The following is a 27425-nucleotide window of genomic DNA, read 5'->3' as shown; positions in this document are numbered from 1 at the left end:
TGCCCTGTTTTTGTGAGAAAATACAATCAAGTCTTTACATACCAGCTCTCGTTGGTTTTCCTTCGAAATTATGACCAAGATGTTTTTTCTCATTAACAATGGCAAGTTGTGTTCAATATCAGCTATCCATGACTTATACTTCTTCACTCCATAGTCGCTTATTTTTTTTGCCATTTCCAAGTATTTGTTTTTCGCCTGGGCAAAATACAAAAATGTCCAAAAATAATTTTTAACAAGTCAAACATCTTCTGATAGTTCTTTGCGCCTAAATGCATACACGTGCGCCAATACAATTGTGAAAAAGTCACTTACTAATTTGCCCATTTCACTATCCAATAAATCTGGCATGGTCAGGAGAGGAAGCATGCCACCTTTTATGCGCTGAAAAAGGGAATGCGTCCACCTGACGCCTCCTGCCAGGGGAGGCTCATTCTTATTAATTTGTGGTTTATCTCTCTTTTCCTCAAATATTTCATTTATACAGTCCACCTATAACAAAAGACAAGTGACAAAATCCTTTGCCCTACGTGCAACATCTTCAGCATTGTTACTCAACACTACATTACAACTTAAATTTGACAGTGATTTCAGACAAACCTCTTTGCAATACTGAGCCAGAACGTCATTCGTCTTTTTCATCAAATGACTATTGATGGCTGGTCTAGAGCGAATGTCTTTGAATTTTACAAGCATTCCAAAGGCAGCAGTTGAGGAGCGCAGTGTCTTAAAGGACTGGTCAATAAAGGCGATGACCTCCCTCTCAATGGCCTGATCAAACACAAAAACAAGGCTAAGAAAATCAACTATTACATTGATAATGCTCTTTAATTTCAATGTAGAAGTATCTGATTCATTATATATTTCCAGAAATCAAGTAAAATGGCATCCTGAACTTACGTAAACTGTACTGTTGAAGTTCTGCATAATGATTTTCCAGCTGCTAATCTTACAACTACTGAAAGGATCAAAAGTGGCTTCCTCAAAAGGCACGATGAGGTTGTCCACTTTGACCTGCATTTCATCAAAACGTTTTGGATCCCAGGTTACACTTTTTACTTCCCGGCTGAAGATGTTGTAAAACTCTTCCAAATTCTGTGCACACACAAAGAAACAATACATTGAATATCGAGCTTCTTTACGATTTGTCATGTGCTGAGTCCTGATGCAGCAGGTGACAATGTGTGAATACGCAAGATCACTGACATGCAAAACATTGGACAAGTCCTGGCAGATGGCAGCCATGTAATCAGTTTTCTCAAAGAGCTTTCTTCTATCAAACTCCCAGCGTTTACCAGTGCCTCCTTGTTCAATTTCAGCGCGCACTTCGTAGTAAGAGGACTTCCACAATTCCAGAACTTGCCTGGCATCATCCACCTTGGATTTGGCCACCTCTCTCTTATCTCTGCCAAAGACACACAATCAGAGTGTCATGACACAGCACTGGCGACACTTAATATCCATCCAACCATTTTCTTCAACTCATCGGGTTTCAGGTAATGTGGGCAGCAGCTGAAGCAGGGTAGCCAAGACTTCCCTCTCCCCAACCACTTCGTGCAGCTCTTCCAGGGGGATCCCGAGGCATTCCCAGGCCAGCCAGGAGACAAAGTCTCTCCGTCGTGTCTTGGTTTGTCCCCGGGTTCTCCTCCTGGTGGGATGTGCCCGGAACACCTCACCAGGGAGGCATCCAGGGGGAGGGGTGGGGTGAGGACCGTCCCGTCATCTACTGGGGTGAACCCCAACGTACAGGCATTGAGCCGTGGGGCAATAAGTAAACCCACACCTGCTTGGCGTCTCTCACCGTAGGCAACTCCAAAGTAGAGTCCAACCTCTCTCAAGAAGATTGGTACGAGAGCCCAAGCTGTGTTTTGAGAGAAGCCTTGCACACCAGCTCAGGCTCTTTCCCTGCCTGAAAGGGCCTACAGCTAGCTTCTGTAGCCGGGGATCGGGCCACCAAGGCCACCCTGCTCACACTGCACCCGACCCCGTTGGCCTTTCGCACAGGTGGTGAGCCCATGGGAAGGGGGACCCACGCTGCCTCTTCGGGTTGCGCCCGGCCAGCCCCCATGGGTGCAGACCCAGCCACCAGGCGCTCGCCATCCTGCCCCACTTCCAGGTCTGGCTCCAGAGGGGGGCCCCGGTGACTCGCGTCCGAGCAAGGGAAAATGTCCAAAAATGTTACTATCATAGAGGGTCTTTGAGCTGTGCTTTTTCTGGTCCCTCACCTAAGATCTGCTTGCAATAGGTGACCCTGCCAGGGACAAAAAGCCCCAGACAACTTAGCTTCTAGGATCATTGTGACACACAAGCCCCTTCACCACAATAAGGTGACGGCTCAAGAAGGGGGGCAACACTTACATTTACACTACCGGTCAAAAGAAACAGAACACCCCAATTTTTCCAGCTTTTGTTTTTAAATGAAATTTATGCAGTTCAAGTTCTCATTTGACTTGAATATGAAAGCACAGAACAAATAACTATTTAAGTTGCAGAAGAAATCAGGAATCATTCCACAAAACGAAAATGCATTCAAAACCTTTGATTCAAAGTAGCCACCTTGAGCAAATATGACAGCTGAACACATTTGTGGCATTTTCTCTAAAATGGAAATCAAATATTCTTCCGAAGGTTCTTCCCAACTGTTGGGAAAGTTCCCATAAATGTGTGACACTTGTAGGTTGTGTTGCTTTCATTCTTTTCTCCATATTCAAGTTAAAGACTGGAGGCTTATTGTATAATTCTGATTCATTACTTTTCAGTTGTGGGTAACCTTGCCTATTTTTTTCAACCTCTGTCTGTATGTCACCATTAATCTTAGTCTGTACCATTTCAAGGTATTCATTAAACTTGCACTGCCTGACTTTCAATAAAAAATAAAAAAATAAATGGAAAAAAAATGGGCATGTTCTTTTGACCAGCAGTTTAAGTTTAATTGAAAATCCACATACTTGAACAGCACATGGATATCAATGACTTGAGCCACACGCTCAGACAGTTGCCAAACAATGCGCTCCATCAAAGGGACCATGCGATCATTCCTGTTATAGTGGCAGGAGATTAACCACACAACTTGTAGGCTGTTCATCAGAGGTGGGATGGTCTCCAGAATCACACTAAAGTTTGCTCCTGTAGCCAGATTCTACAAGACAAAACACTTCTATAAATAAAGGTTCAGCTGTCCACTTTATGAAAGACGTTAAGATCTACCAAATTTGGGTCAAACATATTGCTCACCATGAAATGTCTTTCCAGCGTTTTGAGGAAGCGTACATTTTCATCTGCCTCCAAAGAGTATTTAACAAGTTTAGTCACTGAAGCCTCCATAGTGGGAATCACAACTGCTTGTGCTTTGGTCAATACCAGCAAAATCTTCTTTACCACAGGTTGATTAAGCTTGGCTGTCAGAGCACTCAGGATCGAGGAACGCTCCTGCCAAAAAATGATTTCTGCCATCGGACTTGGTGTCTGTGGCTTCTTCTGTTCTTGCTCCTCAATAAGAGTGTTAAGCTGAGTCTGCCAGTTCGTCACACAATGCTCCAGCTCCTCTACCAGCTCTAAATTGATCATCAGTATATTGACATCTGGCTCCAGGTCTAGCTCGGGGATGTGCAGTGCAATCTCATCTGCAATGAAAAGGTTATTTGGTTAATCAAAAGAGGATTTAGTCTGTGGCCAGAGGTTTATATACACTCACCAGGGAAATGGAAGCTTTGCTTTGGATTTCAGTAATTTATAAATACCCACTAAAATAGTTACCGACATGAATTTTTGCTCGGCAGCTTTCATGGAATTGCCCTCATAACATGAAAGTCCTAGAAACCCAATGTGGTGTTAAAAGTCTACAGGTAACCATTTCTTGGAGTGATTTCTTTAAAAAAAATGCAGCTATTTAGATTAGATCAGTTGTCTATCAAAGAACCAACTTTATGTGGAAGAAGATCCAAACTGTCAGGCACAGCTGAGAGAAAGTTCGGTTGGAAGAACAACTCGTGAGGACCTTAAATCACTATGAACTTTAATGTCTGTCATTCAATTAAAAACTCTAGATCTAACATCCACAACTTCAAGTTTGACTGAAGTGGGCAAGTGACCACAGAGACTGAGAAAATGTTTTATGGTGGCAAGTCTTTCGGTGAGTTTGGGCACAATAATTGGATCGGTTCAGATCCAAATAATTAAGCTTAGTCCCATTTTCAACATCCCATTTCGCTCAGAAATCTTGGAAAAATGTGTACTACTACTACTACTACTATACTACTATATGACGTAAAAAAAAAAGTCCCCACCTCTTCCAGCTCCTTCCATCAGGTAGGCGCTATTGAACAATGCAAACTAAAATCAGCAGACATTCCAACAGCTTCTTCCATCTAACTGACTCTCTGTAGTGTATTTTTATGTCTCAAAGTATTTGTCAAAATGGCTGTCTATTGTCATACTAAAGCGGCTCCAACTACTGGAGACAAATTCCTTGTGTGTTTTTGATATACTTGGCAATAAAGAGGATTCTGATTCTGATGAAGAATTCCAGTCTGGAATCTGCCCCCTCCAAAGCAACTTTTCTGCCATTTAATATAACTGACGGTATGATATGGTATATAGAAATGATACATAGTTTTCAAACTTTTATAAATAAAAATCTGAAAAATGTGGTGTAAATTAATCTTCAGCCCTGCTTTGTCAGTATGTCGTTGAGTCACCTTTTGCAGCAATTACAGCTCCAAGTCTTTTGGGGTATGTTTCTACTAGCTTTGCACATCTATATTCTTGACATTTTTGCCTATTCGTCTTTGCAAAATAGCTCAGCCAGATTGGATGGAGAGAGTCTGTGAACAGCAATTGTTAAATCTCCCAACAGATGCTCAATGGGATTTAAGTCTGGATTAACTGGGCCATCGTAACACTTGAATATTTGTTGATCTAAACTTTTTCCATTGTAGCTCTGGCTTTATGTTTATGGTCATGGTAAATGAACTTCCTTCCCAGTCTCAAGTGTTTTGCAGTCCCCCAACAAGGTTTTCTTCCAGGATTTCCCTGTATTTTCAGATGTAGACAAAATTGTTTCTGCCCCTCTATTAATGAAAGAAAACCCCACAGTGGTCACAGAAATAAATTTAATCTGACAAAAGTAATAATAACTGAAAGAAAAATGAAAAAGAGACAAACATGGTAAAGGTAAAGGCTATAAGACCATCTCCAAGCAGCTTGATGTTCCTGTGACTACAGTTGCGCATATCGTTGAGAAATTTAAGATCCACAGGACTGTAGTCAACCTCCCTGATCCCGTCGATGCGCTTCACAATTATATACTACTTTGTGTTGGTTTATCACATAAAATCTCAGCAAAATACATTTAAGTTTGTAATTGTCAGGTCACAAAATGTGAAAATGTTTAAGAGGTAAGAATACTTTTTCAAGGCACTATATGTGATGAACAAACCTTGAGCTTTAAGCTGTTGAATAGTTGTGTTGACCACTTCCAAGAACTTGTGCGTGCTGTTAAGTAACTCATCCCGAATAGCTGCGTGATCACTTGGCTTGGTTGGAGTCTCTTTACCATCACTGGCCTCTTCATTGGGAGAAACTTCTTCAGCCGGAGGAGAAGCTTCTTCAGCCGGAGGAGAAGCTTCTTCAGCCGGAGGAGAAGCTTCTTCAGCCGGAGGAGAAGCTTCTTCAGCCGGAGGAGAAGCTTCTTCAGCCTGGCAGTCTACCTTAGTTGTCTTCATCTGATGTGCAGTCATTAATGGAATATAGATCTGAAAAGAAATACAATGGCAACCCAAGTTGTGGATTCTCTTAGTAGGTAATACATGCACCAAGACCTCATGGGGTTGGTTGTGTTAGCAAGATTGGCAAACATTAAATAACTAATAATGAACTCATTGCATTTTGTGGGTGGCTAGATAATCACCTGCAAAATATCCATGGTTGGAATGGTTTGTGCTTATTTGTAGCAGGATTAGGTTCAACCAGGGGCGATTCTAGGATCAGAGGTTTAGGGGTGCTGAATTTCACTCTTTTGTACATTTTGACACAATTTCATTCCCACTTTTTGTTGTTAAAAAATTACATTTCATCCAAGTAGTGTACGGCTATATACTTTACTAGATTGTTTAAAGAGGACATACAGTAAAAATAAAAATAATGATCTCTCAAATTTTATGGGTGCTGGGATTCACTTTAAGCAGCCCCCAAAATGGGCAAGAAACAGTAAGCGGCTCAGCCTAAACTTTCTGGATAGTCATTTCCTTGGCGTGAACAATCCTTTAACTTTTGACGTGGATCTGGATAAAGTTTTTATATTTTTCTTCTTTTTAAAATCTATCAAATTAGGCTGGTTTGGTCTTAGTGGAGGTCTATACACTACTGAGTGTCATTCTATAGACAGCAAAAATAAAATGCAACATTTGTTTTGAGGTTGAAAGATGTGAGATGACCTCCATGCAAACAAAATCCTTCTCTCGTTCAAATCTGGTTAGTAGTACTATTTCTTATTAGTGAGCACTGCAGTAATATAATAGTAAATGCAGCCACCTGACATGTCAGCCATAAAAATGTTTGTTAAAGGCCAAAAGTATGGTGGGTTCACTGCAAGAGGTTACATTAAATGTGCAACAGCTATGGCATATTACACAGTGAAAGTGTCTTGAGTTCTGATACCCCAAAAATGCTCATGTGAAGCTTCAGTTATTTGTACTAAAATTAAGCTGTGCTTTTCAACAGAACATTTTTTTAGTGAAGCAGAATGGTGACTTAGTGGTTCGCTTAAGAGTCAGCAGGTATGGGTTAGAATCTCCGTTGGACCATCTCTGTGTAGCGTTTGCAGGTCTCCCCATGCTTGCGTTTCTTTTCTCTGAGTAATCAAGTTTATCCTTATACTACTCACAAAAAGTTACACTATAACCTTTAACTTAATTCAACCTTCTCTAAACTTGCACACATCCAACTGTTCAATGTTTCAGTACTTTTTGTACAACTTACTGTTTTCTAACAACAGCAAAATTCACCACAGGCGTTTGATCCATGACTCGACAAACACATTTTGAAGGACGCCCACTTGTATGCCTTTCTGTGACTCTTCCAGTATCTCTGTTGCAACCTGCTGATGACACCATTATGACATTCTAAGCGTTGTGGCCACCGAGCTCTAAATACATCCGGTTGGAAGGCTCTCAATGGCTTAAGGTGCTGTTGATCAATTGTTAGGTGTCATCTTGATCTCATGTTGTTAAAATGTGAACAGCATTCCGACGAGGACTGTTTAAATAACAATTCTAATTAAACCATGAAATGTATTGGTCGATTCATGGATGAAAGACCAATTGTGAATTTTGCCTTTGTTAGCATGAAGACAAATTCGAATTGTGGACAGTGTCCTTTGTGATTGCTGCGACGTTCACTTACATGGACAAGTTTTTTCTGCAGTGATTTCAGGGTGTATTCGTTACTCCTGAAAATCTCCACGGGACTCGGCGACGAGTATTCGCCCTCATCCGTTTCAGGTGACTGATCATTGAATTCTAAACATAATAGTGTCAAAGTTAAGAAGAGTTTGGAGCTTCTTGTTTGATATTACATGGAGGTTGAAAAGATAGTCACCCTCTTCGTCTAAAAGGATTTGGGAGCCCGACTCGTCAGGATCCTCGGGATTCGAATTCGAGTCTTCTTGTTGGTTCTCCTCCATTTTTCAACACCGCTACGCTAGTAAACCTCCGCAATAATTCGCCAATTATATCATGTACAGCCCACCACTTTATTGTAAACACCGACATGTAAAAACAAAGCGAACTTGTACAAAATGACCAAAGGGAATTCTGTGCATAGACGTCGACAAACGAATCAATTTAGGTAGGCTACCTACCGTCGAGTGGCACAACTGACACAAGGTGACGCCAAAGTACGTGTAAGGTGACGCAAAAAGGCCCCCGACATTTGACCTTTCGTTTATTCAAACAAACTTTATTTTGAGACAATTTACACACAGCGTTAAGACAAAACGAATGAACTGGGGGAATCGTGTCGTTAGCCTAATAGCATAGTTGCCTATATCATTTTTAAGCTACTCTCACAATATCAATAAATAAAATAAAAAAAATACCAATGTGCTTGCAAAAAAACCAAAACATTATTATTATAATTTTATTTTTTTTACGTCTGTGTCATCCAGGTCACGGTAATCGCCAAAGGTTAAATCAATTCAACTAGATTCTTCTTGTGTGTTGTTTTGTCCAAAAACGTTCACAAAAGACATAGGAAATGATGCTATTAGGCTAACAATATGTGTACACAATAAGTATCCCTCGGTAAAAATATTTTGAAAATATTTGTAAAACCAAATGTAAAATCTTATAAAGCAGCGCCTTGCACCATGGCCTGGGGAAGATGCCCACTACCCCACAAGTCATTTTATATACAAACTTGGTATGTGTGCTTTAGTATTAAACTTTATTTGATTTTTTTACACTGCTCTTATTTAAACTGAACTGGACTTGCTTCTGACTCAAGCATGATCAGTGTGGGAATGACATCTTTACTATTTTAAGACTTGGATGGAGCAGAAGTCGGCTAGTCATTGATGGATGGTTCTTGTTACGCTAAATTTGTGAAGAGAGAAAATAATGTGTTAGTTCGCTCCAAAAGAGTCGTTCTGTATAACGTTCGAGTTGTCAACGGAAATGTGACATCAGAAGTCCCTGCACCGCAGACACTGTGTGCTTGTTTGTCTTTATCTTGCATTGAAACCCCTATTAAATGTTTTAAAGTCCTTCAAACAATTTTATCTAACAAAGATTGTCTGTGTTTGTGCATTACAGCACCATCTGAAGACTAATCATTAATAATTATAGTAATATAATATTGGCTTGTACTGTATGTAATGCAGATGCCATTCTGGCTGGAATGAAATGGTGTCATCCAAGCTAACACTGACAATGAGAGTATTCGTCTCTGGCTGTGTGGCTACTTTGCATGTGACGCAACAAACACTCTGGGCATATATACTTTAAAAAAGTGGTAAGTTTGTTTTTAAGCAACAGAAAAATGTACATTGTACCCTTTTTCAAGGATGGGGTCCACAAAAATAATATTAAATTAAGATTTATTTGATAACAAACTATTGCAACAACCACTAAACACAATATAAACATGAACCATCATAGTTGTAAGGACTTGGCAGTCCAAGTATGGAAATGGGGCAGGTTGCTCAAGAAAGGACCGTTTACCTCAAGGGCACTGCCGTATGACATCTCTCTATTGGTGCATGTCGACAGGATCTTGCTTGTGCGTGTGTGAATTTCTGGTCTGTGTATACATGGCGTGTCCTGTATAAAGTGAAGAATAAAACTCCCCCCCCCCCCCCCCCCAGGGTAATAACTATTTTTTCTTCAAAATATAAGACTATGTCACACAAGTGTCTCTTTAGTAATCCTCTATGACAGAAAGGAACTGTTCCAAGCTTGCCGGATTTGCCTCCAGGGAGTCCCAAGAACTGATGCAGCGAGGAAAAAGAAGACCAAGATGAGGCCTTTGGCCAAAGACTGAGAATGTGGCTCGCCTAAAAACAAAATGTCACTGTATGAGTTAAGCAAATCTAACCCAATGTGCACTTTAAACGTGGATACAATCATCTTAAGTAACACTAACACTACTTTTTTTGTATTAAATGGAACTGATCCTTGTTAACAACATCTACTGTCTCACTTTACCACAAACAAACAGCCATTATAAAATGATAAAATTGAACCATTATAAAATATTTAGTTTGTGCTCAAATGTATTTGTTGCATACATATTTTCTTATACAAAAAGTCCGGAAACCAATATATGGTGAAACCCTTACCAGTGTAATACTTGGTCAAGGGGAAGAACATCTGAGGCCAGCATACATCATTCCTGTCACAATCATACTCTGTGAAGTTTATCTGGAACCTGAGAAACAAAAAAAGTTTAGCTGTGGCTACACAAGGAGTTTAGCACCATTAGTGTGTAACTGTGAAATGAATGAATAATGTGTGCAATTGTAAAGCGTCTATGAGTACCTTAAGTGCTATAGTTGCATACATTATTATTACTGAACAGGATGATGGACAAAATGAGTTGACCTAGCATTTAAAATGAATTGCTGGAACTAGTATCAACATTTGTTCAGGGGGTTTTGCAGTTTGTGCAATTACCTGGTTTTGGGAGGTCCTATATGGATAGGAATGTCAATAAAAGTAACTGATGAGGTGACATGAAACAACTGGGCCTCTGTGGGATCTGAACATGGAGATACATCACCTCCTCCGCAGTCTAATGTCCAAGTGGACAGCGTGGACCTAAAAATGTTCAACAACATGAAGAATTGGCCTTAACTCACTGTTGTTTACAAGGTGCAACATGAATTCAATTTACTAACATACACACCAAACTTTAATAGCATGGATATTCCTTTGGGCATTTCCTTCAGCCGTTCTAGTAACATAACTCCAAATGTGGATATGGATATGGGATGCAATCCCGCTGCATGAACCATCAACATCTCCCAACGAATTGCTTGAGTTCGAAACTAAAATTCAGTTCAAAAGACAGTAACACGGAAATGTAGTTCATTCAATGAGTTCATTAGTCATCCACAGATCTAACACATTCTACTACAAGACACTTAATCTTCATGCGTACTTACCACTTATTTTGACCCAATCTGCTTCTGTTTCAGAATTCGGGTTTCCACTGTTTGCAACATATGTGGCTGTGATCAAGTCTGCCTGTAGAGACGCAACGGTGTCTCTAGAGGAGACAAGTAACTTTATTTTGCTTGAGGACATGTACTGCAGCTTGATCTCTATTAAATCATGCTGAGCAACTCACCTGAGGAGATCACATTGGGTCAGGTTTTGTAGGCTGACAAATAAATGACACCCTGATGTTGAATTCTCAGCGAACAGTACTGGTTGTTTCTCAGCGGTCAAACACAGCCCGTCACGCACTTCACAGCAGAATGAGGAGTTGGTTCTTTGTTAATTGATTTTACTAAAAATAATACTATAGACTATAGATGACTGACATTGTGATCGTATCACCTGGTTTCCAGAGATTGATTGATGTCCTCTGCACAGAGAAAGCATTCGTTTGTGTGCTCTCAATTCCGGCAATGATGGGCCTTCCCACCTGATAACCTGTCATCCCAGATGTGTGTTAACAAGGTACCGTGAGTCATCTTTGACAGAAACAAAACTGAAGAGGTTTTCTCAGGGTTAAGTGTGCTCACCTGGATTATTTGAGTTTGACTCGCTCGCATGTTCTCCAATCAGGAAATCAGCAGAATACCTCGTCGTTAACTCCACTACAAATAGAAATTGAATAGGAAACAAAGCCAAAAAAAATAATAAAAGACCGGAATGCGTTATGGGCACGTACCACTTCCTTTTAAAATGAATGTCCCGACAGAGCGTGTCAGGATGATTTTTGTCATTTGATTTCCTTTCCAGTAGAATGTGTAATCCAAAGCCAAGGTCACACTCTCACACACCTTGACCTGATCTGGAGAAAAATTTATCAATTAATCACAGAGTACACAAGTCAGTGTTTCAATGGTACAATACATTTCAATATCTGTACCTGAATTAACAACTGCATTTGACAGGAAAGGATTCAAATCCCTGACAGTTTCTTCTCTTACTTCTACTGTGACATCACCTAGTGCAAAGAGAAATGATTTATTCAAACTGTAACGTTTACAGGCAATGTTACAGTTTTCAAAGATGTAATATTTACCCCCTTGCCCATTGTTCACTTTCATGCTCAAGTCTGATGGCAGCGTTTGTAAAGGGAAAGCAGTTGGACAAGACCCCAGCAGGGTAACACATTTGAAACTGAAATTCTCCAAAAAGGCAACAGGAGCATTGTAAACACAGTGTCCAATGGCCATCTGTATGCAAAACATTGCAAATGTTTTAGTTAGCTTTGGCAACAGAAACGCAAAAACACGTCATTGTCACTAATAAACCGGAAATTACTAACCTGAGGAATGGTGAACAACTGATCATCCAGAGTAAAAATTGGATTTCCTTGTCTGTAAATATTAAAAACTGGTGCAGACAAAATAGGCATTTGGAAGGAAGGGCGAGGTTTTGTTATTCTGAACAAATGAAATGACAAAAATACAACCTGTAAATAATTTAGGCAATCAATTACATGAGAAGAAATTAAACAAAGCAATTAAAGAATTTCCTACATGTTGTCTCCATTGTAGAAGAGCCCCAGGTATGGGTTGTTTTCAAGTGGAGAGATGACACACAGAAATGGAAACCAATCTGGGGAGTCCTCTCTCTGTGCAGAGCAGTGGTAGTCTGGAACTGGGGGGAGCTGCCCACCAAAGGGTCCTGTGAGGCAGTGAGACTGAAACAGCTTCAGTTCTTCAGCCGAACAGTCCTGTTGAAGTAAAGGCGACCGTGGCATCAAGGATAAAGAAAGAAGCATAATATATTAGTCGGTTTCCTCACAGGTACCTTGTCACAGCAACAGCGAATATCACATGTTCCAGAAGTGAGGTCACAAGGACAGGAGCCCAGGGGTTCGTACACTTGGTTTGGGATGACCGTTGGACTATCTACAACGGACAGGAGATTAACATACGGTGGAAAATATTGACTCTCTTTTAATGAAAGTGATCCGATTCAGTATAATTACCAGATCCGGCATTAGTAGAAATCAAATGTGCATAAATTTTTGCCTGGATCAGCAATGATGCCTGAGCTGTGTTGCCCACACAGGCAGATATCTGCAGGCTCTCCAGGACACACAGTGGCTTTGGACAGCAGTCCGTTTCGTTTTCGCCACACAAATGCAGACTTTTATTCAGGTGCAAATGAACTCGCAGTGCATTCTGTGGAATCACAAATCAAACACGGGAGGGACATGGTACTTCAAAGTTAATTAAAATCACAAAGAATAACCTCAATTTCATCGCGTGTTTCGGTCTCATCTTCATCTTTGCATGTGGTGACTACGCATTGCAGTTGAGAAGTTCAACTCATTTTCCTACCATTCCAACCTGTTCCTTTGTAACAATCCACTGTGTTTCCTCGGCTGCACACGATGGCGGGTCAATGCTTCCTGTCAAGAAACCAACAACCAACAAAATTGACCACATGCGTTTCTCCCTCAGTTTATAATGGAACTATTCAAGAACTTCTTCTTGTTGTTTGTACCTGTTACATTAGATGGGAATACAGCGCGCACGTTCAGAGAGACGTCTGTTATGTTTCCAAGTAAAAATGCTGTGATTCTCGGTCCAGTAGCAATAACGGACGATGGCTGGAAAACTGTTAACAATGACATGTCTGACTCAACAAACACTGGCTGTACATTTATAACATTCAATTGTCCCAGTGCACCTGTGTAGTTACTCCCAACTCAGAAATGTCATTTTACTTACCAAGATTTTTGCTATCGGCCCAACAAAACAGTAGGACAACTGGGAGAGCCAGCACCTTAGCCATTCTATCAAAGGGCTTGTGAAGACGTTTAGGATTTGACCCATAGAGTCAAATCCTGATTAATCAAAAACATGTCTACACGACTGTGATAACAAAACGCAGTAACATCGGAGATTAAAGTTACTTTTGAAATGAGTGACGCTGTGCGCTGTTACTGAGCGACAACCTACTAAACACACGGTGACGTATATTATTAGGCGACTTTTGCATGATGGCGCGCTACGGCGATTCGTCTGTTTATCTTTGTCAATCATGTATCAGTATATTAACAAATACATTTTAATACACGTTACCACAGTAAATAGAGAATTAACAGCAGAAATTGGATTTGGATGGATGACAACAAATGTCACCGCGCGATGAATTATACGTACATCCGGTTCCCAACCTTTTTTTTTTTTTTCCGGTTCCAAAATGGCATTTAAAAAGGCAGTACAGTATACGGCAATTCAATTTAAAGAACAGTAAATCTTCCCTTATTATTTTGCAGTTAGTCGTCAGTTACGTATATTTATACTGCTCGAGTTGACTTTACTTCAATACTGCAGTTTTTTTTTCACCTCCAGAAATACAGATAAGAAAATCCCATTCATGGATGGTGTTGCAGCAGCACAAAGCACATTACAAATAAAACGATTAAAAAATCATAAACACTACTTTGCAATATATATATGGTGTAAGAACATTCAGTGTGGATGTTTATCTTTTAAGCTTTAAAAATACCTTGCATCTCTGCATTTTATTCATCACACACAACAAAAATAGTTTAGCAATTTTGTAAAAGTGTATCACCTTTTGTACCTTTGTTTTATTGTGTTTTTAATCATTAGTTTGACTGGCACTTTAATACATGAATTCAAGTTTTTAAATCTAAGAATTTTTGTTTAAGTTATATATTTTATTGCAGTCATATTTCGGGCACATAAATAAATTATATACATTATAGTCAAAGCTTTTATTTACAGTTCGCCCGATCACGTGCGAATACAGGAAGTGCCCAATGCGCAGACTCCCAAAGAGGATGCTGATTGGTTGGCGAAAGCATGCACTGCGTTCAGGAGGCTGCGTAATGTGTTGTTTAACAGTGTGACGTGGAGAGTCTCTCAGCGCTCTGCTAAAACTTTCTCAACTATAAAAAAAAAAAAAAAAAAAAAAGAAGTCACACAACATGTTGCTTACTGGTTGATTGTGACCCGAATATTTGAAGGCTCACGTTATTTATTTGATTTTGGAAGGAACTTTCTTTTCATCGAGTAATACAAAGGCATCTAGCGATTAGCCTTAGCTGATGTATATAACGACAGAGAGAACCTGTGTATGGCTAGCGTAAGGAAGTTTAGCAAGTGTAGTGTATTTGTACCACAAGATTCCAAATATGACACTGGTTGAACTGGACGCGACTTGCGGGACCGTGGCTGAATTTTAACGAACGGTAACAGTCGTCGAGCAGTTTGTGAGCTTGCTAACATTAGCCACTCAGCGGAGAAAGGGATAGCAGCACCGCGAGGCTGTCAAAATGGGCTCTCTGCTGCGGGGAGAAGAAATGTGTTTGGCCCAACTGTTTCTTCAGTCCGGATCGGCATACGACTGCATCGGTGATCTCGGAGAACTGGGCATTGCGGAGTTCAGAGATGTAAGTACCGAAACAGTGAACATATGCTCTGGTTTTGTACGTCCCATTTCCAATGCTTTCAACTAGCTCAATACGGCTTCAGGAAGGTTCCGCTAACTTTTAAGCATTGCCGTATATCGTAGACATAACATGCAGACTTTAGCACCATTCTTGGCAGCTGTTTGCAAATGAAAACGTAAAAGGATGAGTGAGTTTCATGGGAAATGACGTGTTGCCGTGCAACAGCGGTTGATGTTTATGTGTCTCCTGTGTCTGTTTCAGCTCAATCCCAGCGTTAATGCATTTCAACGAAAATATGTGAATGAAATCAAAAGATGTGAAGAGATGGAGAGGATCCTTGGTAAGTAATTATTGAGCTGTAACAGGATACTAAAGGGCGAGTGGTAGCTAAAATAGGATTGTGATTACTTGTATAAATTGTAGGCATGAGCACAATGACTTAGTTCAAGACAAGAAGCCTGGACAAAGCTATAACTGCATAGAAAGTAGTAATACGACAAAGAACAGAGCGCCTTTTCATTCAATTCAATCGAAAGTCAGTGACTGTAGTCATGAAAAATGTCATCATGTGTTCATTAAGATGATTATGTTGGCTTTCACTAAACTGAACTCTTTTTTTTTTTCCAGTAAATAGTAGAGAGTAATTCATTTGTTACTGCTTGTGTTTTACTTCTGAAAGACTGGCAATAACATTTGGGTAATACAATAACACAATTGCTTCACCCAAAATGGAAAAGTATCCTCTGTATTGGCTGTCAACAGGATATCTGTTGAGAGAAATCAAGAAAGCTGACATTTCATTGCCAGACGGAGATGTTAATCCAGTGGCTCCTTTACCGAAGCACGTAATGGGTATAATGGTATGTTCATTGCTTATGTTACACATTTCTACTCCTGGTCAGCATCACATTGGTTGTGTATGCATGTGTTCTTTCAGGAGCAGCTGCAGAGGCTGGAAGTAGAGTTAGGCGAAGTCATGAGGAATAAGGAGAGATTGCAAAAGAATCTGTTGGAGCTCACAGAGTACACACACATGCTGCGCATCACTTGTAACTTTCTGCAGAGAAGCGCTGAGGTGAGTGGGTTACACTGTAGTAGCAGGAGCAGTGCACACTTCCTTTCTTGTGTGTACAACACACTGGAAGTTGTGTGTTAACGCACAGCCTGATACTACAGAGGAGTCAGCTGTTGCATACATTTTCTTCTCTCCCGTATTTTAATTATGTATTGCTTTCCCGCCAGAGAGAGCCGGTGCAAGTTGCATACGAGGAGTTTCCTTTCCTAGAAAAGAACACAATGATGGATTACAGCAGTATGCAGAGGCTGGGAGCCAAACTAGGGTAAAATAAAGACCGTACTTGTTGTATTAAATGCAGTTTATGTAAGCGGTTAGGTGGGTTTGGGTTAATGTTTAGGGTCATGGTAATGATGTGGGTTATCCAAGCTGCAATATAGTTTCAGTTGATTGTAAAGGTACTGTAACTGCAAGGCTAAAGCGATGTCAACCAATTTTTGTCTGTGGTTACTCTTTATTCCTTTTTGTTTGTGACAATTGGTTATTTGTGTCAGAGATTTGAAGTTAATATTAAAATCTATCCATCCATCCTTGTTTTCTCTCCACCACTTGTCCTCATTAGCGCAACTATTGACATCCACACCAGTAATGGTCCAAATGAATATGTTCTCTTGTTTAGAAATGAATAATAAAAACATAAAAGGCACAGGTATCACTAAAAGTGTATAATATTTAGATTTGTGGTCTTATCTTATTTTTTTATTCATTTTATAATTGCTGGTATGAAATAAGGCCATTTATAGTGTAGTATCTGTGTAGTTCACATAGCTGACTTGCAGCTAGCATGGGATCAATATGCATTAGTTGTCCTATTCACCATTGCGCTATGATTGACTGGTGACGAGCCAAGGGTGTGCTCCAGATTTGGGACGGGCACCAGTCCATGTTGCTCAATAGCTGGATGGATGGATATGTAAAATAAATACACAGTTGGACTGGTTGTGAATGTTGTCTTCATTCTCTCACAGTTTCATTTCTGGGCTCATCCAGAGGACAAAGATTGACGCTTTTGAGCGCATGCTGTGGAGAGTGTGTAAAGGCTTCACCATTCTCAGCTCTGCTGAAGTCGAGGAGTATCTCCAAGATCCTGACACTGTAGGTCTCTCAAGATGGCTCCTGTTAGCTACGTTACCAGCGCATACTAATTGAATACAATTCTCAAGCTCAGAGTGCTATTCTGACCCCTAATATCCCCAGTAAAATAATACTTTATTGTGACATTTTCAAATTAAGTAACATTGGAAAATTGGAAAAGCGGCACGGCACTTGCATGGTAGGTTGATTGACGACTCTAAATTGCCCGTAGGTGTGAATGTGAGTGCAAATGGTTGTTTGTTTATATGTGCCCTGCCATTGGCTGGCGACCAGTTCAGGGTGTACCCCGCCTCTCGCCTGAAGATGGCCGGGATAGGCTCCAGCATGCCCGCGACCCGTGTGAGAATAAGCGGTACTGAAAATGAATGAATTGAAAATTGGGAAATCTTTTTTTGTGTTGGGATTACTACAGTTTGCTTCGATCACATAAAAATATCAGTACGAAAGTAGGAAATACACCATATTGCAGTTTGTTATCGAGATTGCTCAAGTGTTATGTAAAAATCGAGATGTGCCTTAAATTACAAAAATGGAATCTCTTTCTGGGCATCACATTGGAGGAGTGGTCAGCAAGTCTGTCTCACACTTTGAGGTTCAGGGTTGGAATCTCGGGATACAGCTTCCTCCCCCTTCGAAAACATGCATGTTGGGGTTAATTGAAAACTCCTAAATTGTCCATGGGTGTGAATGTGAATGGTTGTCTATATGTGCCCCATGATTGCCTGGCAAACCAGTCCAGTGTGTACCGTACCTCTTGCCCAAAGTCAGCGAAGATCGGCTTCAATAGAAAATTGATTGAATTTTTCTTTCTTCTTCATGGTGGGGGTTCTGATATTCCTAATGTAGCCTTTTTATCCATCTATAGGGTGAGCCCACCAAAAGTGTGGTGTTCCTAATCTCATACTGGGGAGAGCAGATTGGCCAGAAAGTGAAGAAGATCTGTGACTGGTAATATTCCACACTACTACTATATTGTATTGCTGCGTAAAACAAAGCGCCACATCTAAGTCATATCTGTTTTCTTTCCTCCCTAGTTATCACTGTCATGTGTATCCATATCCCAGTAGCAATGAGGAGAGGAACGATGTTGTGCAAGGACTAAGTACTCGCATTCAGGACCTGCACACTGTATGTCTTCATTTTGTTTTCATGCACTAGGTTAATCGGTGACAAAATACGAGTTCGGTCTGTTTGTCATTGACTAAAGGATGTTCCTTGCAAATGCATTTACTGTCATCTTGTTAAAATATAACCTGCAGAGGTTAAATATCTCTTCAGGTTCTTGCTTCTGAGATTTAAAAAAAAATAAATGAGGCAACACGTTTAACAGCTGTCAGTAGATATACTGAAAAACAAAATCCTGTATGTAAGTCCTCAGGCCCCATTCCAAGTTATGTAAAACCGTTTTAAAAGCATATATACCCTTTCCCTTTCATTTGAAGATAATTTGCAATTTGTTTTTAAGAAATGGGTGGCATATTTGAATACACCGACATTTAAAAAAAAATGTAAAAAAAAAAAAAAAAAAATGTGTACATGACTAGTGCATCACCACACCCCAGTAAAGACAGAAACGTAGCCACAACGAGTCTCTTTTTAAATGATTAACCAATTTCCTCTGAGTTAGCGAGTCAGGAGAGTTTCTCTGGACGGGTCACTGCTTCGTGAATCGTTTGCTAGCTTGAAGCCACTGTGACTGAAAAATCCAATTGCTGTCACCCCCCTGTAGCACATGATCGACATGAGATCCTGGCGGGCATTCTTTTCGAAATACAGTACACCTACTTGAACTCTATCTCTTCTGCATTTGTTTCATCTCAATAGCGGGAAATATCAACCTTTTACATATAATGGCGTGTCATAAAAATACAATATATTTGCTGGTAATTTCATTAAACAACGTTCAAAGCCAGCCTGTTGCTGTTTTTTTTTGCAGGTTCTTCATAGAACAGAAGATTACCTGAAGCAGGTCCTGATCAAGGCATCAGAATCTGTCTACACCTGGGTCGTACAGGTCAAGAAGATGAAAGCTATCTACTACATTCTCAACCAGTGTAGTTTTGACGTCACCAACAAGTGTCTGATTGCTGAGGTTTGGTGTCCTGTCGATGAGCTTCCCACCCTGAGAAGAGCACTCGAAGAAGGCTCGGTAAAGAAACTCTAAACCACTACAGACTTAACTTGTCATGAGTTGGTGAAACTAGGAAGAGTATACAGCTCACATTCACGTTTTCTGTTATTTTCCGACTCCGTTTTTAGCTACCAATGTTAATTTGTGCGTTTGTCGTGTACTTTCTTTCCTTTAATTTTGGTAACAGGAAAAAACAGTCAAGTCTGTAGTTTGACTCTCTACTCGTGTGCGCTTGTTGTGTGCGCGTCTATGTCACCATCATACCTTTCAGTTGTGTCAACACCTGCCCAACTCGCTACCTCTGATTGCTTTACAATGAAATTTGACTCTACCACAGCCAATCATCGTCACTTATGTGGTTGTCTTGTGCCCCCTGACGAAGAACAGTTAAAAAAAAAAAAAAAAAAAAAAAAAACTGCCTCTCCATTTAGAGATCTCGCCTCTCTGATGCAAACCGTTTCAGTGATCTAATAATAAAGTAACAGCATTATCATGATTGGAAAAGTACATTATATTAGACATTACTGAAAAAAGTAACACATTTAGTAACGCAGTTTATTTATAATGCCGGTACTCCCATCACTGGTCATGTTAAGATTGGTGACATGTATTTTGTTTGACAGAGGAAAAGTGGATCAACTGTTCCGTCCTTTGTCAATCGCATACCTACCAATGACACTCCACCTACCCTGATTAGGTGCAACAAGTTCACGGTTGGCTTCCAGAACATTGTGGATGCTTATGGAGTGGGGACATACAGAGAAGTCAATCCAGGTATGTGGGTAGCTTTTGTTTTTTCGCTGTGGTATTTTTGCTATTTGTTTGTTTCCACACATGATACCCTAAAAAGATGCATTTGACAAAATATATATGTATTATATGTATGGATCCCTTGTATATTACAATTACTGTCCTAGAGTTTGCAATGTTTTACAGTATTGCTGCTCTTCCTAATTGTTCCTCCCTCGTTATTGTAGCACCTTTCACTATTGTTACATTCCCCTTCCTGTTTGCGGTGATGTTTGGAGACATGGGTCATGGTCTTCTTATGGCGGCCTTTGCTTTTTGGATGGTGTTGTGTGAGAACAACCGCAAGCTTAAGAACACCAGGAATGAGGTAAGTAAGTGGCTTTTTAACCTGTTTTTGGAAGTGTGCCTGTATCCTTATAAGGTTGACGTGTAACCAGATGATTTGGTGTGCACGCAGATCTGGAACACATTTTTTGAGGGTCGTTACATCATCCTAATGATGGGCCTCTTCTCTGTTTACACCGGCCTGATATACAATGATTGTTTCTCCAAGTCTATTAACATCTTTGGTTCTGGATGGAGCGTCAAAGCCATGTTCACAGCTAACGCATGGCAGTAAGTTTTTCACAAAGACAATCAACAAATCCAGGAAAGCTTGTATGATGTGATGAAAAGATTCAAATAGTCTGCTTTCAACTCACAATGTCGGTTTAATCTTCTCCAAATAGTGTCAACGATGTTAACAGCAATGGCTTTCTTACTCTGGATCCAAATGTCACCGGCGTGTTCAGTGGACCATATCCTCTCGGAATTGACCCAGTGAGTGGACTGTATTGAAGTCTTGTCAAACTTCATATCACAATAAAATAACATGATATGGTGTGAAATGATTTGGTAATACAGTCTTCCCTCGCTATATCGCGGTTCACCTATTGCGAATTCAGTGCATTGTGGAATTTTTTTTTCTTCCATAGTCATAGAGCACATAATTCGCCATATCGTGGGATTTTGATTGTGCCCTGTAATTTTTTTGGGGGATAAAAAAATCCTTCCTCGCCTAAAACATTAAAACTGTAAACAAACAAAAACGGAAGAAAAAGGAGCAAAACGTACATAGTGTACAGTACTGTAGTGCATTACTGTATGTTTAAGAGTTTAAAAGGTGTTTAAGAGTATATATAACTTGTTTCTAAGAGTATTGTAGAGTTATATGTATAAATAACTTTTTTTAAAATGTGTTGGGGTGGTCCTAACCCACACGATAAATGAGGGATTACTTTATAGTATTTAATACATAATCCAATCACTGCAGTCAAAAATATGTGCCATCAATATATATATATTTAACTATAGTCTGCTTACCTGATACCTTTTGTCAAAACCTGAGTTATGTTAGTAATGTTTAGATATCAAAAATATTTATCTATCTATAAAATTTAGGTGCGTATTAGCAACATAAATGACTTTGCATTTATTAAAATCATTCTTAGCTGCTTTGTGCTGTTTGCTACTTGTGTATAATACATTAATATGTTTGTCTCATTCAAGATTTGGAACTTGGCAACAAACCGTCTTACATTTCTGAACTCCTATAAGATGAAAATGTCAGTAATATTGGGCATCATTCACATGAGCTTTGGGGTGATCCTCAGCACTTTTAATCACTTGTAAGTATTTTATTTTAATCTTGACCTCAGATGAACGGCAATTATATTAATTGTTGACCTCAGTTTTGTTTATGAAAACAGGCACTTCCGGAGGAAGTACAATTTGTACTTGGTATTTCTTCCCGAGATCCTGTTCCTGCTGTGCCTCTTTGGATACTTGGTGTTCATGATACTCTTCAAGTGGCTCTTCTTTTCTGCCAAAAACTCCAGACAGGCTCCAAGCATCCTCATTCACTTCATAAACATGTTTCTCATGCAAGGTGACTCAATGCAGCCCCTCTACCCAGGACAGGTAAAGAACTAAAAGTGGTCCACTTTTCACCAAATACTGTATATGGACCGGGTGTATTACTGATACTGTTGATACTATTTTTTTCCTTTATAAAAGTCTCTGTCTGACACACATGATTCTTAAACTACAGCAAATGTAAATGAGCGTTAATAGATGGTCATCTGTTGCACTTAGATCAACACGCTGACTGCACAGTTGTGTCCCAAATAGACAAACTTAGGGTAGGCGTTCTGAGACAAATGGAAATAATGAATTGTTTAATGAGAGTGCCAAAGTCCAAGCAAAAAAAAACCGGATCAATTCTGGTATTACTGTAGGAAAGGAGTTTTTGTATCAATCTGTTCAGCCACACGGCCAGAGTATCCTTCCAAAAGAGAATTTTAAAATCTGTATACAAGATAAAATAAAATTAAAAAAATCTTAATGCTCAAGAACCTTTTACCTTTTTTCCTTGAGTCTTTCTTTTAAACCTGTGTTGGGGATGCATTGTACTTTCTACACTGTAGATTTAACTACAGGCAAGTGTTATATTTTGTGCACCTGAAGAATGAAAAATTGATTGTTAGAATTTTTGTGTGTGTTGTAAACGTGTAAGATGGATTTAAGGGGAAACAAAACCTCTTTCAACTATTTATAAATGAAGCTGAATGTTTTTTTTTTTTTTTTTTTTTTTTTTTTTTTTTTTCTCCCCAGAGCGGCTTGCAGATGTTTCTGGTAGTAATTGCTGTGCTCTCAGTGCCTGTCTTGCTCCTTGGGAAACCACTCTACCTCTTTTGGCTTCACAAAGGAAGCCATCGGCTTCCAATGTATAGGGTGAATAAAGTGTCTCTACGCTAGTCAAAATGTCTCGATATATGTGAAGCAAATCTGACTTGGTATAGTACGTGTTCTCAGGGGTATGAGCGTGTGCGTCACAGCAGTGAAGAGGAGCTCTTCTTGTTGCGGACACACGACATGGAGGAGGGCAGCAGTCACAGTGAGCTCTCCTCTAGCGGGGAGCAGCACACGGAGGAGGTCAGCACAAGTCAGTCACTGTACTCTTAACCAAATGTTGGCTGCACCACTAAGCTCCGTTTTGTTTTTGTCGGAACAGTTTGACTTTGGTGATGAGTTCCTGCATCAGGCCATCCATACTATAGAGTACTGCCTGGGGTGCGTTTCCAATACCGCCTCTTACCTCAGGCTCTGGGCTCTGAGTCTGGCACATGCCCGTAAGTATGACACCTTGTAATCCAAGTCTTTGTCATTTGTTTAAGTTCATGTACAGTGTATGGCTATTTGTCACCCAAAATCAGTTTGAATTGAAGAACATTGCTTATTGTATTAAATCGTTTTATGCTGTTAACTGTGATAAATTCATTAATTATAGTTCCACAGGTATTGTTAATACATGTTTTCTTCACACTTTGTATAAGGAGGCTTTATTTTCTGCACACAGAGCTATCTGAGGTACTGTGGGCCATGGTGATGCGAGTCGGACTACGAATGGAATCGATTCTTGGGGTTTTATTTTTAGTGCCAGTGTTTGGCCTGTTTGCCGTTCTCACCGTGTCCATCCTGCTGGTGATGGAGGGCCTGTCTGCTTTCCTCCATGCCCTCCGACTGCACTGGTAAGACACCACCATAGTGTCATGAAACACTGACATTCACTTTATTTAAGGTGCTTTTTCATACAAATCCAATTTGTACTCCCTCAGGGTGGAGTTTCAGAATAAATTCTACAGTGGAACTGGAGTCAAGTTTTACCCCTTTTCCTTCTCTCTCCTGCCCTCCAGCTTTGAACAGGAAGGTTTACTGTGAAGCAAAGGACATTCTCTTGGATGATTTAAAAAGCCAAAATGTGATTGTTCCAGTGATTTCATGAACTGGTTTGATTTTCCCCCCCTCCCACCCCTTTAACCATTTTTCAAAGTGTGTTGAACTTTTAAGAGGACCACAGCACCCTACAGCATTTAAGGACACTGCCAGTTTGAGATGTACCAAAAATACTGCTGTTCTGTCAATATATATGCACAATATATCTATTTTGTACCACAGTCATTATATGCTTCACTTTAGAGTACAGTTAATGATTTAATTTGCAGCTTTGATTTTCTAATTATGCTGTAATTTGTTTCTTGTTGTCAGTATGAGGAAGCACTTCTCCGAAGTTGAGAACTGATAAGCACAAGATAAAGTGAGTTTCTGTGCAGACAACGCAAGTTAGGTTAGTTTTGGTTATCTCCTAGAATTTATTTATTAAAGACAACCATCTTTGCATTTTCTCATTATTTGAATTTTACTTTGTCCAGTTCATCTTCTTGCCTTTTCCTGAGTTTCATTTTTGGCAGATTTGGTTTCCATACAACTGGTAGAGAGCAAGCCTTTATTTAATAGCTGAGCCTTTTGTTGCACTGCTTGCCTTAATACAACCAAATCGCACCATTGACGAGCCTCCCGTTACCCTTGTGTTGTAGATTTCTGATACCAAAACACTGCATACTTTGTGATATTTTTTAGGTTTGGAATGAAAAGTGTAAGTCTGGAAGGTGTGAGATTAAATATTGATACTTTTACTGGATTATCTTTTAATTTATTCACTTTTAAAATGCTTCAAAGTTCAAACTGAATGTATAGTTGATTTTTTGTTTTGTTTACTTCAATATTCATATAGTCATATTTTTGTAGTAGTAGATATAATCTAGAATTCCGTTATTGCTGGTTAGAAGGATACCACATCATCAATGTTTTAACAGTCACAGCACAGCACTTTATCAAATGTGATTATGCAGTGAAATCTGGCATCAGTGGTGTGTTCAATTGTACGTTATTATGTCTGGCCTCTGGAATTACTGAGCGCTAATTTTGTTTACACTTAATTGTTGTCCCATGTTTTCTGGCAGAAGAAAGTCATACCTATAATAAGATCCCACATAGTCTTGACAAGTTGTGATTTTTAGCCGTTGTATTGTTTAAGTCATTGTTGTTATAGCCATTAAGGCCAAGTTTATCTTGCCATTTGTGTTAATATTGTAAGTATAAACACTCCAACGTTCTCAAAATTCTCTTCACTTGTTTGCTTATTTTGAGTAAGACTACCGCTTTTATATAATGTAATGCAAAATGTCTGGAGATGGCTGGACTCATTTGAATCATTTGTTCAGAAGCATTTAATAAAGTTATTTTTGCACCCATTATAATAGAATTTTGATATTTTTGATTTGACGACTGTCTGGCTGTTTGCCAATAAATATTTGTCCCAATAAATTAAATTGGACGTGCAGTAACTGTATAAACCAATATCTCAGTGAGAACAAAATCACATGCCAAATGACACGAAGCGGGTGTGGTGAAGGAAGTGAGCATATATTTCATTAGTATTTGGTGCCATTGCCTTTAAACTGTTAAGACTTAAGTCAAACGTTTTGGATATCCTTCCACACGCTTCTCGCAATAGTTGGCTGGAATTTTGGCCCATTCCTCCTGACGGAACTAGTATAACTGAGCCAAGTTTGTAGGCCACCTGGCTTGCACATGCCTTTTCTGGTATGCCCATGAATTTTCCATAGGACTGAGATGACTGCTTTGCAATGGCAACTCCAAAACATTGACTTTTGTTATCCTTAAGTCACTTTGCAGCCAGTTTGGCAGTATGCTTCGGGTCATCGTCCATTTGGAAGCGCTGTTTGCACCCAAGCTACAACTTCCTGGCTGATGTCTTGAGGTGTGGCTTCAGTATTTCCTCATGATGACCTTTACAGTGCCGTGAAAAGTATTTGCCCACTTCTCAAATTCTTATTTTTTTTGCATAGTTTCTCCATTTTGATGTTTATCAAACAAATGTAAATACCAAAGATAACCCAAGTAAACATGAAACACAGTTTTTAAATAGTGATTTTATTTATTAAGGAAAAAAATAAGCTACCAGGCCCTGTGTGAAAAAGCAATTGCTCCTTCTGAATATCGGAAAGCTGAGTTCATTTTCACCGACCACACCTACGCTTGATTACCTCCAGATCTGTTCAGTCAATAAATTGCTTAAATAGAACCTGTCTGACAAAATGATGCTGGGCAAAATATTTTAAAAAGTTGGAACAAAATTCCATGATCCAAAGAAATTAAACAGGTGAGAAATAAAGTAATTGACATCTAGTGTATCAGTGTGGGAAGGGTTACAAAATCATTTCTCAAGCTTTAGAACTTCAGCGAACCACAATGAGAGCCATTATCCACAAATGGAAAAACATGAAACATTGGTGAACCTTCCCAGGAGTTGCCAGAAAACAAAAAAAAAGACCCAAAGAAGACAATGACAACTCATCCAGAAGGCCACAATTTAACCCAGGACAACATCTTAAGAACTGCAGTCCTCAGTGTTCATCGTTCAACAATAAGAAAGAGACTGTGCAAAAATGGCATATATGGTAGCGATCTAAGGCGGAAACCACTGCTGACCAAAAAACAAACAAACAAACAAACACTTATTCTATGTACTGACAAGCTGAAAGGTGAACTTTTTGGAAGGGGTGTGTCTCATTACATCTGGTGTAAATGTAACAGCATTTCAGAAAAACAGCATCTTATCAACAGTCAAACATGGTGGTGGGAGTGTGATGGTGTGGGGCTGCTATGCTTCTTCAGCTCCTGGACGACCGTGAATTCTGCTGTTTACCAGAAAATCTTGAAGAAGAAGGTTCGGCTATCACTTTGTGACCTCAAGCTGAAGCACACTTGGGTTCTGCAGTAGGACAATGATCCAAAACACAACAGCAAGTCATTCTCTGAATGGCTTAAAAAAAATAAATGAAGGTTTTGGAGTGGCCCAGTCAAAGTCCAGACCTGAATCCTATTGTAATGCTGTGGCATTACCTGTTCATGCTTGAAAATCCTCCTGTGTTGCTGAATTAAAACAATCCTGCAAGGAAGAGTGGGCCAAAATATCTCCACAGAAACACCCCTGCAATCTTTGCAATATGTGCAATCTTTTTTGTGATCATTTTGTTGAATCAAACACAGAAAAATTGCTTCATTTTGATTTTTTCATTTGATTTATGTATTACTTATTTATGATTATGTTTCATAACCAAGTAGAAAAATAAACATATGAGTTAAATGCAATAGCTGGGTTACTGCTATTGGGCCAGTCCGAGTTGATTTAAGGCGATCAGAGGCGGGGTCTATTCCTTGAATTGCCAGGCAAGTTTAACTGCAAGAAATAGAAACTAAAGGTATATTTTTTTGGGTTTTGTTTCATGATTTATTTCGGGGGTTTCATTAGACAACACTTGTGCTGTATTAGTCAGTGAGTGTAGGTGTAATTTGCGTGATATT

The 27425-nt window shown here is 39.6% G+C and overlaps 3 protein-coding genes across 3 annotated transcripts in view; 1 reads left to right on the top strand and 2 right to left on the bottom strand.

Annotated features, from left to right (window-relative positions):
* The window catches only part of LOC133475488 (dynein axonemal heavy chain 10-like), a 33526-nt gene extending 24594 nt beyond the window's left edge, over positions 1-8932 (bottom strand). Inside the window, exons 1-10 of the mRNA XM_061768400.1 lie at positions 7594-8932; positions 7399-7514; positions 5435-5750; positions 3232-3620; positions 2946-3136; positions 1204-1402; positions 898-1092; positions 598-768; positions 313-489; positions 43-195 (exon numbers count right to left, since the gene is read on the bottom strand). Of these exons, the coding sequence (XP_061624384.1) occupies positions 43-195; positions 313-489; positions 598-768; positions 898-1092; positions 1204-1402; positions 2946-3136; positions 3232-3620; positions 5435-5750; positions 7399-7514; positions 7594-7678 (1992 nt within the window). The 5' untranslated portion in view covers positions 7679-8932. The remainder of the gene's footprint in view (positions 1-42; positions 196-312; positions 490-597; positions 769-897; positions 1093-1203; positions 1403-2945; positions 3137-3231; positions 3621-5434; positions 5751-7398; positions 7515-7593) is intronic.
* A 142-nt stretch (positions 8933-9074) lies between these two features.
* Positions 9075-13857, bottom strand: tctn2 (tectonic family member 2). The gene is made up of 18 exons (XM_061768399.1): positions 13412-13857; positions 13185-13298; positions 13019-13089; positions 12664-12859; positions 12483-12583; positions 12209-12405; positions 11995-12112; positions 11749-11902; positions 11593-11670; positions 11392-11514; positions 11243-11317; positions 11055-11150; positions 10843-10960; positions 10658-10761; positions 10399-10540; positions 10167-10310; positions 9833-9921; positions 9075-9547 (listed from the first exon to the last, which is right to left on the bottom strand). The coding sequence occupies exons 1-18, from the start codon at positions 13473-13475 to the stop codon at positions 9423-9425; spliced, it is 2109 nt and encodes a 702-aa protein (XP_061624383.1). The 5' UTR covers positions 13476-13857; the 3' UTR covers positions 9075-9422.
* Positions 13858-14519: 662 nt separating this feature from the next.
* atp6v0a2b (ATPase H+ transporting V0 subunit a2b) lies at positions 14520-25161 on the top strand. The gene is made up of 20 exons (XM_061768398.1): positions 14520-15105; positions 15367-15445; positions 15868-15965; positions 16043-16180; positions 16348-16445; positions 17149-17275; positions 18141-18223; positions 18310-18403; positions 19212-19424; positions 20030-20180; positions 20384-20523; positions 20614-20771; positions 20885-20975; positions 21705-21823; positions 21905-22115; positions 22809-22928; positions 23010-23129; positions 23209-23326; positions 23554-23725; positions 23813-25161. Exons 1-20 carry the CDS (start codon positions 14989-14991, stop codon positions 23913-23915), a joined length of 2550 nt encoding a protein of 849 aa, XP_061624382.1. The 5' UTR covers positions 14520-14988; the 3' UTR covers positions 23916-25161.
* The last annotated feature ends 2264 nt before the right edge of the window (positions 25162-27425 follow it).

The sequence above is a fragment of the Phyllopteryx taeniolatus genome, chromosome 3 (assembly GCF_024500385.1).
Source record: "Phyllopteryx taeniolatus isolate TA_2022b chromosome 3, UOR_Ptae_1.2, whole genome shotgun sequence".
Lineage (NCBI taxonomy): Eukaryota > Metazoa > Chordata > Actinopteri > Syngnathiformes > Syngnathidae > Phyllopteryx > Phyllopteryx taeniolatus.
The sequence above is the reverse complement of the archived record's forward strand: the minus strand, read 5'-3'. Positions and strand labels throughout refer to the sequence as shown.

What these genes read in the sequence shown, in the direction of transcription:
- tctn2 (XM_061768399.1), bottom strand. Translation starts at nt 13,475, where the DNA reads ATGGCTAAGGTGCTGGCTCTCCCAGTTGTCCTACTGTTTTGTTGGGCC. An exon ending in CAAAGGAACAGGTTGGAATG is followed by an intron (nt 12,860 to 13,018) that starts GTAGGAAAATGA and finishes GTGATTCCACAG; the next exon opens with AATGCACTGCGAGTTCATTT. An exon ending in AGTTGTTCACCATTCCTCAG is followed by an intron (nt 11,903 to 11,994) that starts GTTAGTAATTTC and finishes TTTTGCATACAG; the next exon opens with ATGGCCATTGGACACTGTGT.
- atp6v0a2b (XM_061768398.1), top strand. Translation starts at nt 14,989, where the DNA reads ATGGGCTCTCTGCTGCGGGGAGAAGAAATGTGTTTGGCCCAACTGTTT. An exon ending in ATCCTCTCGGAATTGACCCA is followed by an intron (nt 20,976 to 21,704) that starts GTGAGTGGACTG and finishes GTCTCATTCAAG; the next exon opens with ATTTGGAACTTGGCAACAAA. An exon ending in AGCCCCTCTACCCAGGACAG is followed by an intron (nt 22,116 to 22,808) that starts GTAAAGAACTAA and finishes TTTTCTCCCCAG; the next exon opens with AGCGGCTTGCAGATGTTTCT.